This window comes from Trachurus trachurus, assembly GCF_905171665.1.
Source record: "Trachurus trachurus genome assembly, chromosome: 24".
Classification (NCBI taxonomy): Eukaryota; Metazoa; Chordata; class Actinopteri; order Carangiformes; family Carangidae; genus Trachurus; species Trachurus trachurus.
Genome location: NC_139910.1, coordinates 22,183,376 through 22,197,017, shown reverse-complemented (window position 1 = coordinate 22,197,017; position 13,642 = coordinate 22,183,376). Strand labels below are relative to the sequence as shown.

The following is a 13,642-nucleotide window of genomic DNA, read 5'->3' as shown; positions in this document are numbered from 1 at the left end:
TTGCAGTAATGGCTTCTGCCGGCAGGGGGCTCCCACTGCCCTGTAATGCTCAGCCGTGTCACTCAGTAGTGAGACGTTGAGGTCAGCTGACCGACAGCAGCCAATCACAGAGCGAGGGCAGACTGAACCGCCTTGCAGTGTGGTGCCCTGAGAGAGTTGTCAAGGTTTTGGTTGTGGAGTATCTGAGAGGGGAGCAAGGGCGGCTACGGTTGTACAATGCCGAATAAAACGAAAAAAGATAAGGTGAGTAAATATTTCTAAGAGGTTTATTGCGCTAGTGAATAAAGTCCTTACGAGGTGCATTTGGACGTATTTACTGGTTAACCGGCCTCACCCCAAGACATTTAGCAGCACCCAGCGCAGTGTCCCATCCCATTACCGTTAAGTTAGCCAACCAGCAGTCATCACCAGCTAACCGCTAGCACCTGGTACGTTGTGCTGTATTATTTAAATAACGCGCCGTTAATTAGCAGCGAGATTGTTTACCTGAATGCACTGGTTCATCATGTGTCATGTGTACGTTTTTAATGTAAATGTAAGCACTCTGTGTCATTCAAGAGCTGAAACCCGGGAAGGGAATGTGTGAATGGCACTGACTGTGAAGTAACGTTAGCTAGCAAGCACAGGAGACTTACCAGTGTGTTCAAACAGGAGTGCGAGACAGGGGTGGGCAGGCGTGCTATATTTAGCCAGGATTGGTGCGCGGCGGGCGTTCACTGACAGACTGCTGCTTATTGATGTTGTCAACCCACTTATCCGCTAATGCCAAGTCGGCCTAAGCACTTGAACTTTCTCTTACAGGAGTCTCCTAAGTCTGGCAAAGTGGGCAAGAGTGGAGGACAGGAGAATTCAGAGCATGAGGTAGGCTAAACCAGGACACCTAATAGACACTCCTTGTGGGGTGGGGGGGACAGTAGGTTAGTCCTCTGTGTGACACGGATGTTGCATTGTCACTGTTTGAAGATGGAGAGCCTGGTCACAGAGATAATTGGTCAACACGCCCAATCCCTGCATATTCACAGCAGACCCAATGCTGTGATTCTGGGGAAGGTCTAGACAAGATGATGCTCAGACTGACTCAAATCATGCATCAGAGCTTCTACCCATGATGGGAAATCAAGATGATATGGCAGAAATATTGCAACCTGTTATCTTCCATATAGTTAACCCAATCCTTGTAGCTGGAATACAGCCTATATAACGTGTTGGGATTTATATGGGCAGATACTGCACTGGCCACTTTTGCTTTCCATTTCTATAAGGTGGATGATGAAATGTTTGTTGGGTCTTCTACCAAACAAACATGTTGTCTTTAGAGTATGATTTGTTGTCCAGGGTGCCTCTGTGACACAACACATTTAATGCTGAGAATGCACAACATGATGTCACTCGTTTTACCTTCTTTCACAAAAAATTGCAGATCCTGTGATTTGGATGTTGCACTTCTAGGTATTTCAATTTTGATAACGTTGGGATTAGCCGCTTAATCGTGCAGCCCTGCTGTCATAAAGCTAATATTGTGTGATTTTCATCGAAACAGTCAAGCGTGGTGTTGATAACTCAGGTAATTTTTTTTTTTGGCTGTAGTTAGTGCGGTAGTAACTGTATCCTTTCCACCCTGCTCTGTAGTTTTCCATAACGAACAAGTGCTCGGTGAGTGGACCCTCCCCTTGGCCTGCTCCTGTGAGACAGGTGGGGAGGTGGTGCACCTGTCATGATATAAAACAGGCACTCACACAGAAGACAGAAAACCCCTAAGGGCTGAAAGGACAAAACCCTAACACATTTGTCCTCATGAATCTTTGACTACAGTTTAAGTGGAACTAAAATCCCCCTGACAGCACACAATCACAGCTTTTCCCCTAAGTGTTGTTCCCACAGCGATATTGAAAATGTATCAGATTCAGACCATGCTGAGATATGTTAGTAAATGCATCGCTTTGTGATGTCTGTGACAGCTGTAATCCCATGTAATGAGAGGAATCACAGATTTAGATGCCTGGTTTAGGCCAGTGGTGCAAAGCTACCATGCCTACACTACACTCATCCAAATCAGAATTTCATCCAGACACAATACGCTGTCGATATCTGGTTGGTTTGTTTTCTGACCTCTCTTTGGGAGTGCAGCGTTCATTGATAGGACATGGTTGGTTGTCCTGGCATCACGGACCTCTCCTGACTCATGCTGCTGTTTGTTCATAACCTGGTGCTAAATTACTTGGAGATGATTCACTTTAGGGAACCAGCAGCAAGTCAGTGCACTGACGCGTTGCCTCTATTTGCATTGTATTTTATTCATCTTTCATAATTTAAATTTCACAAATCAGTTCTAATACCATTAAAATGTAGAATTTCTATTTTATTGATCTAATCATTGTTAAAATTCAATATGCAGTGGATCATCCTGTTGCAGAATTGTGTGCCTTTGGGCATAGTGCCTTTCCTGCTACTTTACTGGTACCCACCCACAAGCCATTAGGCAAAAGATCTCCAGAGAGACCCAAGGAGAATATTCTCCAACATCATGGCTACTTCTGTCAAATACGGACAAAGTGCACTGGCAAAGAGCATTGCAGTGTCTTAAGTGTCCGATCCGATGACATTTTTTTTTATCAGGCTACATCTGGTGCGGGTAACACCTGGTAAGGCCAACTGACCAGACTGCATAGCAAACTGTTTAACATTGTGTTGATCTTGTCATAAGACAAACATCTGGTGTGAATAATGCTGTCAGATTATTGCTCTGTGGTCATATACTGCATGTGTAAAAGTATATGAGGCCATTCAATGTGACCAGGTGCACAGCATGGCCTAAATACTGTTTCCTCGTGATATTCAAAGTAAAAATGCAACTACAAATGCATCTAATATCAGATTTATATTGATCCATAAGGTTTATTTTCCTCTCCATGGGTAATGATGTGAAATCTTGCTGCACCCATTCAGATGATTTTGGTTTGTACTAGTTGGAAAGGAAAAAGGAGTATATTAATATTCATATTGTAAACAGTATATCATATTGTGTTGTCTGTTGTTACACCACACAGTTCACTGTAACAGAAAACAAGTCTGTTTTATGCTCCCTATTTTGGAACCCACATATTTTTTTATATCACTTGTAAGTATCCTCAAAGCACATGCTGAAACTCTGTAGCTTACTGCTAATTAGATGTGAAGGATTTACAGTAGATAAATCATCCTTTTCCTTCTGTCTGAAGCTGTGGTTTCAGCCCCCTGCTTGCTTCCTGCTGAGTAATAATCCTGCATGTTAGTGTGTGTGTCAGCAGCCATATAGCAGACCTACCAATGCACCAACCTTGTGTCAAACTGAAACAGCTGGGCTCCAAGTCGCTGTGGTTACTGTAGTCCGCCGCCCTTCCTTTTGTCTCATGTGCTTCTGGTAATCAGAAGCGTCTGAAACCAAAGGCAGCGCCGGCCAGCTTCTACACTATGACATATAGGAAGGCTTCATTTACTGGCTTGATAACAAACAGCTGTGAGGCAATGCAAATCATAGATGACAGATGTTTCTACTTTGCCTTAATGAACTTACAAGTCGTTAATTCCTATCTTGTATTACATTAGTGTGTAATCTAGTTCATAATAGAGGCCAGCTCAGCTTTATTTCCCACTTTACTCGACAGCTTGCTAGTGGCCCAGCCTAAGCGCCTGTCTTGTAGCGCTGCAGACCGTGGGCCAAGTTTAGCTGGGTCTTAAATGAATTTGATAAATCTCCTGTGACTCAGACCGACACAGCTCCACAGCTGCATCTGGTGAAATAAGCTCTGTGCCATCAGGTGTGTGTTGATGAATGGATCCCAGCGGGCAGGTAGGACCAGCTGCGAGAAACTTGCTACATTCAGTTGTTCTCACATCAGGTTTTATAAATGCTTGTGTTTTTTTAAAGTCTTTGTAAACACAGCTGGATAGCTTGATGATTAGAACCAGAATTATTATTTTTCTTCCCAGATCAATGTGCTGTTGTAATGTCTATAGTGCATTAGGTGAAGTGAGGTTCATGACCTTATAGTTATATAATGCACGACACCGGTCTGCTGAGCAAAGCTGACACACTGTATATAATTAAAATACCTGTTTAACGTATGCCAGTCAAATAGCTTGGCTGGTGGCAGCGTGCACACACTTATCAGATTCCTACAGAGGGACTCACTTTCACGCTCTGTGCACCACTGTTTAGCATGCGATCGCTCTTCCCTCACTCTCATTAATGTGGCTTCTTTTTTATTTGTTCTTGTTTCAGCAGAGCTCGAACAGGAAGGCTAGCAATAGTGTTCCTCCCACCACACAGCTGCTAAAGGGGAAACAGCCAGGTTCCCAGACACCTGTCAAAAAGGACAAGAGGCAGAGCTCCTCTCGCTTCAGCTTGAGCAACAACAGAGAGCTGCAGAAATTGCCAGCGTTCAAAGGTAATCTACCTGTGCAACCACTCAACCCTGTCACCCAATCGCTTAATGAGTTAGCTCCCCCGAACTGTGGCTTTGGGTTTGTTGGATGTTGGTTTGACTGCATACTCACACACCCACATAATGATGCTTTTCCACGCTGCACTTTAACATTAGGTTTAGAAGTTGTAGTCAAATTCTCTTCATGGCAAAAGTCATCAATTCAGAATGTTTTGAAGCCTGTATTCAAGAAGCTGTACGCAGAGCAGAATTTTCCTTCGTGCAGGAGAGGGTGCGCAAGTTCCCTGTTTGAGTTTAATATGCTGGAAATCCCTGTAATCTTGACAAAGATAAGTGCAAGCTTTACAGACAAATGCGTACTTCCAAGTACAGCACGCACTCCGTTATTTACTCACTGTTTCCACACTGAAATGTCTATGAACATCACCCACATTTTAATACCAGGCTGAGCATGACATTACGCAATACAAGGAAACAAACAGAGGACATAGATGGCATGGACTTTGCGCTGGATTTAACCCAAGTGTCTATATTTAGTGGTAATCCAGAGATAAAGCTTTAATTCCATGGTCCTTGTGTTTCAGGATGCTGCCAGTGGCCAGATAAGCACTGACTGGCAGCGAGAGCACTATTCCTTCTCTCTTCTTCCCCCTGTAGAGGAAAAAATGAATGATGGATTTTTTGCGGATGTATATTGATGTTTACTTTAATGTCTAAGCCCCCCCAGTGCCAGCATAGCACCAGATGGAAAAGTAAGGAGTGGCCACTGCTGTTAGGCCTCTGGGTATATTGTCTATGCATGTCTCTGGGTGGTGCATGCATGAATACACACAACAACGCTGTCCGCTGCCTTTCCCCAGCTAACCACCTCACTTTGGTGGTGCATTGAAAGCAAAAAGCCTTATGGGATATCAAGTGGACATGCATGCAAATACACATTCAGTGCGTTCACAGGCACAGCTAATTCGAGCTATGCTCACAGCTCGATTTGAGCGTCTCGTCTGACTTCTGTCCTCGTCCCAGTTTACATGCAACAGAGAAAATTGAATAACTGTTGGTTGGTGTTTCAGCTGGGTTAATACGGCCCTCTGACCTGCTGACTGAAAAATTGTATGACTTAATAAGTTCTCAACTACAGTCCCCAACCAGTTTGGGATACAAATGACAGTCCACATGTTTTCTTTTTTTCCTTTATATATAAAAAACATCCTGTTGCTGTTTTTTTCTTTTGGCCGGGTTCGGGCGGCTTCTCTGCTCCACTTTGTTCTGTCTCTACTGTTGTGAAGCATGCGCACATGCATTGTCCAGTTTCAGTCCGATTAAGGCTGAATCGATTTCCAATCGCATTTTCTGGGTGTTTTAATCAAAGTTGGAGAACTCCAGTATTAGTCGGACTAACGCGTTCACATGCACTTCAGTCCAGTTATTATCGGATGAATTTTTTTTTTTTTCAACTGTCATGTAAACGTACCGATTTAGTCAAAAGCAGAGTTTGCAGATGGTAATGGCAATAAGTCTGACAGAAGTAGAGTCCACTGTGGAATGCAGTGAAAAGTTCATCAGTGCAAAAAGAAAATACATGATGGTAGCTGTATGTGTGTCAATGGTCAAACCCCGAAGGATACAGAGAATAAATCAACCCCAACCAGTTTTCTCAGTCGTCTCCAGGAACAGCCTCAGCTGAAACACTCCCCAGTGACTGTGTATTTCTCGCAAAACAAGGCTGGACACTGTAAAGACAGTGTAGGCAGAAATTAGTTTCTTCTAATAAAGGTTGTTAGAAATAAATTAAGATCCACCAGCTCCTCTGAGAAGAAGCTTGTTTTGCATGCGACAAGCTACTACCTGACTGAATTAACCTCTTTTATGACGTAGTTTGGTGTTTGCTGCTCATCGGAGGACGTAGTTGTTTTTATTGAGTTTTTTTATTATCTCTGAACAGTGCCTCGATTCTCTGTGTGCAGCTCTTTACGTCTGAACACCGTACTACCAGTGAGCATCTCGTGAGCGACCTCTGCATTCCTCTTTAGGAAGAATTCACACAAAGTGGAGTAACTGTCCGTGGCTGAGGGCAGCAGCAGCTGTCGTGCACTACTTGTTCACCATTCAGTCTTTTTCTGTCTGATCGGAATCAATAGATAGAAAACAGCAGTTCACTCTGCAGTAACCCTTAGCTGTATCTCTGTCTTGGTTAGCCATTACCCTTCCGCTGTGTCGAGCATAACTTAATTTCTGATAAAGGCTGCTCACTTCCCACACCCCAACGAGAGCTTTGATAACATGCTGCAAAACATTATCCCACAGTGGCCCGGTAGATGTTATCACTCAGTCCTGTCCAAACAGGCTCCTCGCTTGGCCTGTTTTCATTCCAGGCATGTTCACCACCTCCTGATGGAAACACATGTCCGCGAGCCCCGTCCCGCAGAGCCACAAGGTTCAGGCCAGACTGCAAACCCTAACCAGAGACAGGCATTTCCCATGAATTCTCCCCAAAAACCACGGGCACTCGCTGCTCCACGGTACATTTTAACCGCCCAGCTTTTACATTAAATAGCCTCCTGCTGAAAAACCTGACAGAGTGAGTTACTGCTTCTGTCTATGCATTTTATAAGGCTTTACTAAAGTACACAAACCAGAAATTGTGCGTTTCCGATAAATGTTTGCTGGAAGTTTTCTAAATGCAGAAAGTAAAGAGCAGATAAATGCTCTACAGGTGCCTGTTTATTTCCTTGTGGTCTCATTTCAAGTAGAAACATGCTTGCCAAAAAGCACAGAACAACAGTTGTTGCCTCTCTATGTGTTCCCTTTTAGAACAGTTGCTGTCTTGCATGAAGTTTCTGCCTCACAGGGTTTGTCGCCATCTGCTGGTTAGAGTAATGCTGGAACAAATATTTCTATTCTCAGGACAGAAATATATATCTGTCCTTCAAATCGGAGTAGAAAAAACTAAGAGTGAGATACAAATTTAGTTTAGAGCTGCAACAATTAATCGCACAATAACCGATTATTCAATTGATCGTCAACTATTTTGATAATCGAATAATCTGTATGGGTAGTTTTTTTAAGAAAATAAAGTCCAAAATCTCTGATTTCAACTTCTTAATCTTAAATGTGAATATTCTGGTTTCTTTGTTCTTTTATGACAATAAACTGAGTATCTCTTTGGTTTGTGGACAAAACAAGACATTTGAGAACGTCTTCTTATGGTTTGGGAAACACTGATTTTTGACACACATTTTTCAACATTGACCAAACAACTAATCGATTTATCATTTAAATAATCAACAGATGAATCGATAATGAAAATATCATTAGTAATAGTTGCATATTAGTTGCAGCCCTAATCTAGTCTGTTAATGTATTGCTCTATTAGTTGCCGTTTGTTTAATGCTCTTTTAAAATTGAAATCTTACAAATGCATAGTATGGATTTAGTCAGTGTCATCATTTCTCAGGATACTCAGTATAATTTTTAACATAGATTTGTTAAGTATACAAGAAGATGAGACTTTGGCTTTTAATGGGATTATAGTTTTCAGGAATATAGCACATTTTCCACATTCCCCCAAACTATATACTAGTGTGTTAAACTGTCAAGTGACTGACATGTTGTCCGCTAAAGGAAGAGAAAGATAAATCTTCAGCAGAGGTTGTCATCTGAAGGGATACTAAAGCTGTCATGAAACAATCTCCATGTTCCATCAGATAACTACAGTGGTTGCATCACTTACTATAGATTCTAGAAAGAGGTTGTCTCTGTCATATTGTTTGCTTAAGATGGTGCGACAGTGTTTGCTTAACAAGTGTAAGACTAACATGAGCAGACACCACATAAACCATCTGAATTAAATGTATTGGACAACAGGGATTAATGTTATTTCATCTTCTTTAAAGTCTTAAAAGTTTTAAAACTTTGAAAGAAAGGTTTTATTGCTCGGCAGGGGAGTCATACTTTGACTTGACACTGAAACTAACGCAGGTATTTTTAATGTGGTTGGCAGATAGTTAGAGCAGGAAGCAGAGGCCAAGGCAGGTTTCAGGGAAGGATTTCCTCTACCACTCCCACAGGTGGTGGAGGAAAGGACTCCCATGTCTCACATGGAGGACGTCCCTGGTCAAAACATCTTACATAAAAATATAAAAACCAAAAAAGTAGCTTAAAGGCGAGTCAAAGAGTCAGAAAAAAGGAAACACAAACATTTGATAATGACCGAAAAGAAAACACATTTTCTGACGGTCAGTTTAGGTGGAGCATAATGTCGTGCTCATATTAGTCTTTGTAAATAATAGTTTATAATAACAATTGATACACTTATCCACTTACACTCAGACCAACGCGCAGACTATCGGCTACAACCAACAGAAGCCAGTAGTCAGCCTTTGGATGTACGTATTTAAGATAAACTGTTCCTCAGTTATGCAACAGTTTCATTAGAGCTATTATTTGTGATTTATGTTGAGTATATTCCTGTACACACATGCAGTCGCAGGTGTTTCCACTCAGCGTGTACAGTAGTGGTTGTACATTAGTGGTTGGCTCAGTCCCAAAGTAATACTTCCTATATCACAGCAGCACAGAATCTCTTGTGAAAGCAATGTGAAAGTAATACACATGCAGCATAATGATAAACATAACATCTCTCATATGAATGGATCGTTTTCTATAAGTGGAGAGTCAACATATGAATCACAGCTGGTGGAGGATACAGACAGAGCTGCGTTTATGTCGCTGCAGGCTGATTAAGGGGGAAATTAGGTTCAGCTACTGTTAAAGGAACTTGTGTCCTCAGCTGTTTGGATTGGTCCTTTTCTCTAAATAGATTTGAGCTTGAAGCGGGTAATGCTGAGGGCTATGACACTGAACATCAGCAGATCTGTAAATGAACCACTGGTACTATGTATTTTAGGCTGCCCTGCTGCTATCAATGACAAATATAGCGAAAGCGGGGCTATAGTGCAAGCAAGCGCACCAGCACAGACGTCTAGTACAGACCCATACTGCCTCAGAGGCTCACTCTTCTTCCCATCGCCAGAAGTAGCACAGACACAGCAAAAAACACAAGTCTGATGGATGCATGTGTCAAAGAAGCATTTGAAGAGTATTTGTAACAAGTGGGCGTATTTAGAGTTGTCTCGGTCAGAACAACTGATCTTTAGATGGGAGGTTGCCCCATGACTAGAGAGCAGAATGGCAAGAAAGAGCCTTTTATATGCTCAGATTAGACTCTGCCTCTGAAATACCCCATTATTGTATATATTAGGGCCAGACGGACTTGATGTTCTCTTGCACTCTGCAGATTATCACAGTGAGACTCATTCCTGTTTACACAGTGGATCCTGGTTGAAGTCATACAGGGTTCCTACGCAAGTATGGGAAGTATGGAATTTGATTTTATACATTTCCAGGTCTGGAAAAGTATGGAAAATGTACTATGGAAATGTATTTATCTTAATACTTATCTGGGTTTCTTCTTATCTGATGTTATTTGGATTAATTATTTTGCTATTGTACCTAGCTACAATCTCCTGGAAACAATTTGGTGACATAATGGCATACAAATTCAGAATAATGGAAACAAATGATTAATTGCATGATTTATTTGCATGATACACATCTATTTACTGAAATGTCACAAATTATTTGAGTTTTTCTACCGAGAACTCTGGACATTAAGGTCTGGAAAAAGTATGGAATTTTGAAATTTCAAATGTGTAGGAACCCTGATAGTTTTCCAGCTTTCTGAGTAGCAGTAACTTTTTTGTTCAGGTGGTTTACAAATTTTGTAAAAGGAAACCCAAATGTGACATCCTTACTTGAAACACCCAATATCTTCTGTGCCTCTAATGGAAGGCACATTACACTTGTCCTCTCTGAGATATCAGCAAAAAATATGGTTCTGATCGTCATCTATTGGCACAATGTTTACAGCCACATCTGCTTGACAAAAGGAGCATGATTGGCTTGGAATGAACATGCGTATTCGGTGATCTGATCACAGAGGTATTGAGAGATTTTATTGTGCTGTGCACAGCTCTTAAAGTGAAAATAGAGTTTCATCTATTTCAAACAATGAAATATGTTCAGTCGTGTTATGCGGCTGTGCAGTGGCAGGAATAATTGTGGCGGAGACCACCTCTAATTGTGGTGACTGATTGGATCGTAACTGCGTCCTCAATGAATCATGGGTGCACTGACAGCTGTTCTCAGAGCTGACCACTTGTGATTGGATCACCTGAGAGAGATATTAATACCAGGTCTGAACGGGGCCTTAGTGGGTCACATTTTTGGCATATAACAAGACAGTCAGATATGAATTTGACTTTCATATGCAACAATGTACAAAGCAAGTTCATTTGACTTATGTGTGTATAATATAACACAGATAAAGAACAAATCAAAGAACACTCAAGAAGAAAAAAGAAAAAAAGTCTGGAGGTGCCCGGCTAACAAATAATTTAAAAAGAACAAGAAGCCAGCAACACTCAGTGTCTGATGTCTTTAATGCCTCACTGGTACAGGCTACACTTTTTTATTTTATTTTATTTTTTATAGATAAAGAACATCAAATGCATTTTGTGAAGTTGTTTAGATGTCTCTTACAAACAGTATAACTGACAATCATTAAATGTTGACAATCACAAGGAGTCAAAAAATAATGCTCAAGGCAAGCTCATTTTAAATGTGTAAACATGCTTGGATCATGTGTTCAGCTGTGAGAATGTAATGCACTTATAGAGCTTATACTAAGGGTAGTTTGGTATGAGCTACTGACTCTGTGTTCACATAGAAAATGTGTGTGGATTATCTTTGGTTATAAAATGCTAATCCTCAAAGGGTAAGCAGAGCCAGACTGGACAGGAAATGACTTTGTCCGACTCCTTGGTAGTTTCTCACTTTACTGCAAAGAATGTCCACTGCATCGATTTGCCCCTTTTCGCACGGGGACACACAAACCGCCGCCTACACATTGTCTGTGCGCTTGCATGTGTCTTTAACCATGATCCTTGCAGCATGATGACACATAAAGTACACATGGGGATTGTATACGTCACGGCTGGCGTTAGTGCAGTGGTTGGATTGCACACTGTGACAGAGTGTAAAGTAGGTGAAAAATGAACTTGTTAATTAATTAGGAGTATTTTATTGATATGCCTTGCTGTTTTTGGGTCGTTCATGTGCACATAGCCTGTGTGTCACTCTGCTGGATTTGATTGTCTGTAGTTGTCCATTTTCTTGCGCAGCTTTACAGCGCTGCTTTGTCCCCGGCACTGCTGAGACAGACAGAGTGCTGTTCGCTGCACATGCACATCCTGTGTAGCTCACATTGAGACTTCCTGCCTTCCTGTTTCTCTGTCACATACACCTGGGCTCAGGCTGTGCTCCTGGAGAGCCATCTGTCATGCAGAAAACAGACACACACGCACAAAGACAGCAGCACACACATGGACGGTCACAGAAGTGAAAAGGTTCTGGAAACAAGTAGGCTGAGACGCTCTCTACTCTTATCTTGCATAAAGCTCAGCTAATGGTTTTCCTTTTGTATCTTGAGCCTTTTCTTATAATAAGAAAAATGTGTATTGCATTGTGTTATTTCTAGTGTATTATGTTTGTTTTTGGGCCAGATGCATGTGTTGCAATGTGTTTTATCAGTTGTGGTGTTGAGGTTTTTTGGGTGTTAGGCTGTGAAGGAGAAATATCACTTCATGCCTGTGCTGATTTTCTTTTTTCTTTTTTTTCTTTATAAGTAGCCTACATGTTGTGTGGGAATGTGTATTTTCTGGCTTTCTTTATGTATTTATATACATTTCAAACCAGGCTTAGTTTGAATCTGCTGTGTGTGTGTGTGTGTGTGTGTTTCAAAACTCTTGACAGATGTAGCAGCTCCAGCTCCAATCACAGCAACAGCCCCACCCCCTTCACCCCCCGCCCCCCTGAGCCCACCAGCCAATCCCCTCCCCTCATGTTTATGTATTCCGACAGCCAGCACCATGTGACCGCGGCCGGCCAATCGGGCGGCTGCAGCGGGGGGATGACATCACTAACTAGCTGGTTCCCTCCAGCAGCAGGGGAGCTTCATTTTCTGCTCCGAGTGTTCGTGCTAAAATGGAGGCTGGCTCCTCGCCTTAGCCCGGGCTGCCCTCTTCTCCCCCCGTCTCCCGCCTCAGCTCCCTGATGTTGGCATGCACTAGAGCTGCCAGCGGGATGGTTCTGGATGCACCCAGCTCCAATGGGCCTTTCCAGCCCGTGGCCCTAATGCATTTTAGAGGTGAGAAGAAGGAAAATGTACCTCCTCTGCTGCTCTGTGTTTGTGGGTTACAAGGGGTGATAGGCAAGAATGTTGTTGTCATTTTAGCCACTGCAGCTGCTAATTTGGATTCTGTAAAAAAAGAAAAAAAGAAAAGGCAAATATCAGGTGGCAGGTGACTTTTCTAAAAGTTAGTGCAAGAGAGTGAGTGCATTTCTCCTCTCAGTGTTGGTGGCATGGGTGTTTTGGGAAGAGGAAGCAGGGGATTGACTGTGTGTGTATGTCAACGAGGAAGGCTTTTGCCAAGACATTGCACAGCTTAGCTCCAGCGAGAGAGTGAGAAGGAGTGCTAGTTTTTGAGTCTCCCATCCCCCCATCAAGACTGCTGATGTCATAGGAAATGAGGTCAAAAAGCTTGTTGTCAGTTTGTGTGTGTCTAAGTTGACATGCTCTCTGCTTGTCGCTGCTGAATGTCCAGCAGGCTCCTGAGTTGCTGTCCACTCAGACAAGTCGGGACCTGCCCTCCCAGTGTCCTGCGCCGGAACACACACTCTCTGGAAATCTCTAAACGAAGCCTGAGAGTTTGCTTTAGTAGATTGTTTTCTATACAGTTAACTTTTCCCAAGAAGCCGATGGGGAGCGTAGATACAGCCGATCACAACACATGCACGCAACCACCGCCAAGAAATTTGTCATGTTGCGACTTGTTGGAACAGCCACATAATGTTTAAACGCACAGGGAGACTTGCTGTCGAATAAAAGCAGATAGCCACCTGTCCAAATTGGTATTGCATGTTCAGAGTTTGATGGTGATCAGTTTGTACACAGGTTTTCACGAATGTGTTTTGCAGTAGATATTGTGGGACTGGAGATTTCCATGACTGGTTTCCTGTGTGCAAGCTGGAGCCTTTAGAAGAGTAAAGGTTATTTGCCCATCCATGCAGAGCAGTCTGTGTGTGAAGTCTGCAGTTGC

At 42.4% G+C, this 13,642-nt stretch overlaps 1 protein-coding gene across 3 annotated transcripts in view; it reads left to right on the top strand.

Moving 5' to 3' along the window:
• Positions 1 to 123: 123 nt before the first annotated feature.
• ppp2r5cb (protein phosphatase 2, regulatory subunit B', gamma b) overlaps positions 124 to 13,642 on the top strand; it is a 30,360-nt gene continuing 16,841 nt past the window's right edge. The window contains exons 1-3 of one of the 3 annotated variants that reach the window (XM_084001185.1): positions 124 to 243; positions 802 to 861; positions 4,265 to 4,427. In XM_084001185.1, coding sequence (XP_083857311.1) covers positions 217 to 243; positions 802 to 861; positions 4,265 to 4,427 — 250 coding nt within the window. In that variant the 5' untranslated portion in view covers positions 124 to 216. Of the gene's footprint in view, positions 244 to 801; positions 862 to 4,261; positions 4,428 to 12,496; positions 12,691 to 13,642 lie in introns of those variants that run through there. The other 2 variants (XM_084001184.1, XM_084001186.1) reach the window with 2 other exon arrangements.